We start from the raw sequence: 7,362 nt of genomic DNA on the forward strand, positions 1-7,362 counted from the left end.
AATTCCGCTTGCCGATACCGATAAACCCAAGACTGCTTTCATCACATCCCAAGGTCTTTATCAATTCACCGTAATGCCGTTCGGCCTTTGTAATGCGCCTGCGACCTTCGAGCGCACGATGGACTCCTTGCTGAGAGGACTCACGTGGAACATATGCTTGTGTTATCTTGATGATGTTGTCGTCTTTTCAACCACGTTCACCGACCACTTACAAAGGCTCCGCCAGGTCCTTGACTGCTTCCGTGCCGCTGGGTTGCAACTAAACTCCAAGAAGTGCACTTTTGGCGCCCGCGAAATTCGTGTTTTGGGCCATTTCGTTAATTCTGAGGGAGTACGCCCGGATCCTGAGAAAATACAGGCAGTATCCGAATTTCCAGTCCCGAAAAAAGTAAAAGATGTACAGATATTTCTGGGTCTATGCACATATTTTCGCAAGTTTATACGGGCTTTCTCAGATATTGCCGAACCACTTAACCAGCTGCTCCGTACTGGATTTCCCTTCAACTGGACTCTGGCCCAGCAGGATTCTTTTGCCACACTCAAGAAAACTCTAACATCCGCTCCTATCCTCGGTCATTTCATTGAAGGTGCGGATACTGAAATAAGAACAGACGCCAGCGGCCATGGCATCGGGGCTGTCCTCGCTCAGGTCATCAACGACACGCAGCGCGTCATCGCATATGCAAGCCGCACTCTTACCAAGTCTGAAAGAAACTTTTCTACCACGGAAAAAGGGTGCTTGGCCGTCATTTGGGCAATCTCAAAGTTTCGGCCATACCTCTACGGCTCTTCCTTCCGGATAGTAACAGACCACCATGCACTATGCTGGTTAGCTACCCTCAAGGATCCCTCGGGACGACTTGGCCGATGGTCGTTGAAACTACGGGAATTCGATTTTACAGTTGTATACAAATCAGGCAGAAAACATCTCGATGCTGACAGTTTATCCCGATGTCCACTTCCTTCTAGCATACCTGGTCCGAGGCATTCCTTTACACTCGATATTACTGCCACGGCCACGCTAGATACCGTCAATATACACTCCTGTCAGCTGGAAGATGGTGCACTAAGACCACTAATTCTCTATCTTCAAGGAATCAGCACGCCTTCCACCACCCCGCGCATCAAGCGTCGCGCCCGGCTCTTCCAACTTCACAAAGGCGTCCTCTACAGAAGAAATTATGAGCCACAAGGACGACCTTGGCTACTCGTCATCCCCCGCCGTCTCCAAAAAGAAATCATTGAAGCAAATCACGATGACCCAACCTCTGGTCATCTGGGATTCGCCAAGACGTACACATCGCGACACTGTTAGCGCGAACACGACATCGGCGCATTTTCGCATTTTACATCTAAAAGGTATTAGCGAGCACAAAATTTTATCGCTTACAGTATAGAACTAAATGAGCTCTTTCTGTAGAAATAATAACTTGGATGACATCCATTGGTTTCAAAGAGAAAAACTGGAAAAACCGGCGATCGCTTGTTCGCGCTAACAGTGTCGCGCTCTGTACTTCAGAACACGCACAAAATACTTCTGGAATGGTATGCACCGCTCAATTAACAAATATGTCAGGGCATGTCACCAGTGCCAAACGAAGAAAAAAACCTCGACCAAGGCTGCTGGAGTCCTGAGACCCATTCCACCGCCAAATCATCCCTTTGAACGCCTTGGTATCGATTTCTTAGGCCCTTTTCCCTGCTCGGCACAGAACCACCGATGGATAATAGTGGCCATCGATTACTTTACCCGATACGCTGAAACTAAAGCAGTGTCAGCCGCTACAGCTTCTGAAGTTGCTGACTTCTTCCTGCACTCCATCCTGCTACGGCACGGAGCCCCGCAAGCCATAATTACCGACCGTGGCACTCCCTTCGTCGCAAAAGTCCTCAATGAGCTTTGTGGCCTCAGGAGCACTGTCCATCATATCACAAGCGCTTACCACCCTCAAACCAACGGCCTCGTCGAACGCCTAAATCATACATTGACCGACATGATCTCGATGTACATCGCAGAGGACCACGACAATTGGGACACAATTCTGCCCTACGTCACATACGCATACAACACTGGTCGCCAAGCTACCACCAATTATTCTCCATATTATCTCTTACACGCACGTGAACCTCTGTCAACGATGGACACCCTCTTGCCTTACCTTGATGACACATCCCTTGATAGTTACGCTGAAGATATATTATGTCGTGCGGAGGAAGCTCGCCAACTTTCGCGCATTTACACATTAAGGTGTCAGCAAGAGCAAGTTCTCCGCTATGCCGACACTCATACTCCGGTTGAGTACACAGTGGGTGAAGAGGTACTCTTATGGACACCGTCTCGAGTGCCAGGCAAGTGCGATAAGCTGCTCAAAAAGTTCAAGGGGCCATACCAAATACTTCGCCGAATCTCAGCGACCAACTACGAGGTCGCCCCGGTTTCCTCACACTCGGACCATCGCTCAAAACAAACTGACATCGTTCATGTTGCACGCCTCAAGCGTTACCACCGTCCTGCAAACCTAACGCCGGATTCCGGCGCTTTCTGCACGGAGGAGTAACTGTGGTGAAGGAAGAAGAAGTCAGTTCGTCAGAGACCGGCCATCGTTCAGTCAACTATCACCCCATTAAATCAACCCTTCTCAAGTCTCACAATATATATATATATATATATATATATATATATATATATATATATATATATATATATATATATATATATATATATATTGTGAGGCAACGATGTGCAGGTTTAATGAGATGATCGGAGGATTGTAGATGACGGTCAGTGCCGCAGCGCAGTCAGGCGAAGTCAGTCTGAATCGAATCGCGCGGGCACTCTGCGGCCGACACTTGAGCGCGCCACTCGCGTCACATTGTCGTCTTTCCTAACAGTTACCCTCCCGGTGAGGAAAGTGCTGGACCGCCGGCACGTGTGTTTATGGTGCTTGGCGGTAGTAGGGCTTGATGCGTGCGACGTGCACTATGTCGGTTGATCTTGAACGCTGATCACGAGGGGCCGAAACTGGAGCAACTTCGTAGTTGGTGGACGAGAGGCGTCGTAAGATCCTGAAGGGGCCAGTGAAGCGTTTTTGAAGTTTCTCGCTCTTCCCAGGAGATCGTAGCGGCGTCCAGAGAAGAACTTCGTCGCCTACTTGGTACGCGACATCAGTGTGGGTTTCGGCATGACGAAGGGTTTGATGTTGCTGCGTCTGTAGTGTATGAATCCTGGACAGTTGTCTTGCTTCCTCTGCGCGGTAAAGAACTTCGTCGGTGTGGTCGTCATGTGCAGTGTCATCAACATAGGGTAAAACGGTATCCAAGGTTGAGAGTGGCTCTCTTGCGTATAAGAGGTAGAAAGGGGAGTATTCTGTGGTGGCTTGGCGGCTGGTGTTATAGGCGTACGTGACGTATGGAAGAATGACGTCCCAATTTTTGTGATCGTCTGCGACGTACATGGAGATCATATGAGCTAGAGTCTGATTGAAACGTTCGGTAAGGCCATTTGTTTGTGGATGATACGCACTCGTGATGTTGTGCACGGACTTAGTGAGATGGAGGAGTTCTTGAAGCAAGTGAGCTAAGAATGGAGTACCGCGGTCTGTGACTATGTACTGAGGGGCACCGTGACGAAGCACGATGGAGTGCAGGAAGAAGGTAGCTACTTCGCAGGCTGTGGCGGCTTGCACGGCTTTTGTTTCGGCATAGCGTGTGAAGTAGTCGACGACGACGATTACCCAACGGTTATTTGAGGTCGAGAGTGGAAATGGGCCAAGAAAGTCAATACCAATGCGTTCGAACGGGCGGTTAGGCGGAGGGATGGGCCGTAGTGATCCTGCTGGTTTTGTTGTAGGCTTTTTCTTGGTCTGGCATAGGTGACACGCGCGAACATATCGCGTGATGGTGCGTTGCATTCCGTTCCAGAAGTATTTTCCCCGAATTTTGAAATATGTTTTGGAGAACCCGAGGTGTCCGGCTGTAGGGTCGTCGTGGTGGATTCGAATGAGTTCTTTCTGAAGATGACGTGGCACGACGAGCAGCCACGGTCGTCCTTGGGGATCATAGTTGCGTCTGTAAAGAACACCTTCACGAAGAGTGAATAGGCGGGCGCGGCGCTCTGTACGACGGGTTGGGAATCGCAGAGTGCCGTGGAGGGTGTCAATAATAGGTTTCAACAACGCATCGGACAGCTGTGCCGATCGTATGTCGACATTGTCGAGGACTGCTGCTGGGTCTGCTGTGCCGATGCGTGATGGGAGTATAGGATCGGTGGAAAGTGGACATCGGGACAAACCGTCAGCGTCGAGATGGCGTTTACCTGATTTGTAGACGACCGTGAAAGTGTAGTGTTGAAGCTTTAATGACCACCGTCCAAGACGGCCCATTGGATCTTTGAGGCTTGCTAGCCAGCAGAGGGCATGGTGGTCAGTCACAATGCGGAATGGTGAACCATATAGGTAGGGGCGGAACTTTGTAATTGCCCATATAGCCGCTAAACATTCTTTTTCGGTCGTTGAGAAATTTCGTTCAGAGGTAGTCAAAGTTCTACTGGCATACGCAATTACTCGCTGCTCATTTTGAATGGTCTGGGCCAAAACCGCTCCCACACCGTGACCGCTGGCGTCTGTTCTTATTTCTGTATCTGCGCCTTCGACGAAATGTCCAAGGATGGGGGCAGAGGTCAACGCTATTTTTAAGGACTCGAACGAGTCCTGCTGCTCCTTGGTCCACTGAAAGCGTACACCATTCCTTAGTAAATTATTGAGAGGCTCCGCGATGTCAGAGAAACCACAAATAAATTTTCGAAAATAAGTGCATAATCCTAGGAAGACCCGGACATCTTTCACTTTCAGTGGTACAGGAAATTCAGCCACAGCTCGGAGTTTGTCGGGGTCTGGGCTGATGCCGGAAGCACTGACGAGATGACCCAGTACTTTGATTTGTGGAGCGGCAAACGTACATTTCTTGGAATTAAGTTGTAGACCGGCGGCTCGGAAACACTGCAGGACCATACGCAGCCGGTGTAGGGGCTCGTCGAAAGTCGGGGCGAACACGACGACGTCGTCGAGGTAGCACAGACAGATGTTCCACGTAAGGCCGCGTAGTAGAGAGTCCATCATACGCTCAAAGGTGGCTGGAGCGTTGCAAAGTCCAAATGGCATCACATTAAAGTGATACAGGCCAGTTGAAGTAGTGAATGCGGTTTTGGGCTTGTCGTGACTGGCGACAGGAATCTGCCAGTAACCACTTCGGAGGTCCATGGAAGAGAAATATGAAGACCCTTGGAGCGTATCAATAGTGTCGTCAATTCTGGGCAGTGGATAAACATCCTTTTTTGTGACTTTGTTTAGTTTGCGGTAATCAATGCAGAAACGCCAAGAGCCGTATTTCTTCTTAACAAGAACAACGGGTGAAGACCATGGACTAGAAGATGGTTCGATTACTTTCTTTTGGAGCATATCATCTATGTGTGTCTGAATTACTCGGCGTTCGGCTGGGGAAACTCTGTACGGTCGGCTTCGAACGGGTGATGAATCGCCAGTATCAATTCGGTGCTCTATAAGCGAAGTTTGCGGCAACTTTCCGGGGTTAATGTCAAAAAGGGTTTCGTAGTCTGCAAGAAGACGGGCTAATATATGTCGTTGGTTCAGTGGTAGGCGGGGGTCGATCATTTTTTCCACGTGCTTGCTGAAATCAGGTGGTGTAGGGAGCGCGTCTGAAGTGGTGGGGAGGAGACTGGCAAATTGGTGATGCACTGTTGAGTGCATTGTAGCGATACGACTTCCGGAAGGAACGATTTGGGCTTCGGAAGAACAGTTGGTTACCCATAACTGAAGTTTTCCACTCGTGAGTGTAGCAAGCGAATAGGGAATGATTATGCCCTTGGTCACGAGCTGCGTAGAGATGGGTTCAATGAGACCAGAAGTTGCTGCGGTGGGTAGGGTCGGTACGAGTGTGGCGACAGTGGCAGCGTACGGAGGCAGCAGTATGTCAGTGTCGGCTACCAGGGCGAGGAGCGAACCATCAGCAGCAACCTCGGCAGTATCTGAAGAGTTGAGATGCAATTCACGGCTGGCACAGTCAATGAGTGCTTCTGTTGAAGACAGAAAGTCCCATCCCAGGATGATGTCGGTGATACAGGTAGGAAGCACTATGAACATAACAACGTAACGGTTGTTACCAATCCGGATTGTAAGGGTGCAGTATCCGAGGGGAGGAACCAAATCGCCATTGCCCATGCGCGTCAAGTGTCCTTGTAACGGCGGAGTAAGTACTGCGTGCAGGCGACGGCGGATGTGTTCAGGAATGCAAGACTTCGCGGCTCCTGTATCGACTAAGGCGGTGAAGTTGAGATTTCTAATTTTGAGTACAATTGATGTTGATCCTAAATGAGGAGGATTTGCGGATAGTGATGAGTGTGCAGCCTGACCTCCAACGTAGCTGCAGACCGCTTTATCTAGTTTGACTGTTGGGAAGGTCCGGGAGCGTCGGTGGTGAAGGGTGATACAGAACGGCGTCGCGGCGGGTACGGCGATGATGGGCGGCCACGTCGTGGCGGTGGGGAACGTTCGGGGCTGTGAGAGGGACGGCGACTGTTTTGAAATTGTTCATGACCGGGGGGAGTGGACGTGTGGGAACGTGAAGAAAATTCGTCGATGGGCGGAGTGCGATGAGTAGCGTGGTAGTCAGTATAGTCTGTGGAGTATACACGACTGGTCGGCGAGGTGCGAGCCGTGTTGTTAAGTCGACGGCGACAACATCGGAGGATGTGTCCTGGTGTGTGACAATAATAACACACAGGTCGCTGATCTGGCGTTTGCCAGATGTTGGTCCTTGGTTGTGGTTGTGTCCATGGAGGGGTTGGTGCGGCATACGTGGCAGGGATGGACTGATAAGCGCAGATCGAAGTTGGGACGGGTGCTGCTGGTGCGTAAGGAGAGGCTGCTGGCGAGACGTGCCCCAGAGCAGCGCGCAGTTCGCTTTGAATTGCGTCCTTTATGCCATGTACGTCAGTATTTGTTTGGTGTTCGTCACTAGACGGTTGTAGCTGTGCGACGAAGGTACGAAGCTCCTCGCGTATTATGGTGCGGATGAGCGAAGCAAGGTTTGTGTCGGGAGTTGTTACCTGGGACACTTCAGGGAGTCGCTCGAATGGTTTTTTGGAGATCCGTGCGCTATCAAGCTCTTCGTACTGTCGGCATTCCGCTATCAAGCACTCTGTTGTAGCAGGTGCTTTCGGAGCCACGACGGAGAAGAGCTCTTGCGAGATGCCCTTGAAGAGGTGGCGAATTTTCTCGTCTTCGGCCATTTCAGCATCAACTCGGCGGCACAAACGGAGGACGTCCTCAATGTACGCTGTTGATG

At 50.4% G+C, this 7,362-nt stretch overlaps 1 protein-coding gene across 1 annotated transcript; it reads right to left on the bottom strand.

Annotated features, from left to right (window-relative positions):
• Nucleotides 1–5,390: 5,390 nt before the first annotated feature.
• Nucleotides 5,391–6,158, bottom strand: LOC120847829 (the record flags this gene model as incomplete). Its single annotated transcript, XM_040219716.3, has 1 exon — nt 5,391–6,158. A coding segment is annotated over exon 1 (768 nt), but the record flags the coding sequence as incomplete, so codon positions are not given.
• Nucleotides 6,159–7,362: the final 1,204 nt, after the last annotated feature.

Source organism: Ixodes scapularis, unplaced genomic scaffold (genome assembly GCF_016920785.2).
Source record: "Ixodes scapularis isolate PalLabHiFi unplaced genomic scaffold, ASM1692078v2 PGA_scaffold3__209_contigs__length_174095766, whole genome shotgun sequence".
Classification (NCBI taxonomy): domain Eukaryota; kingdom Metazoa; phylum Arthropoda; class Arachnida; order Ixodida; family Ixodidae; genus Ixodes; species Ixodes scapularis.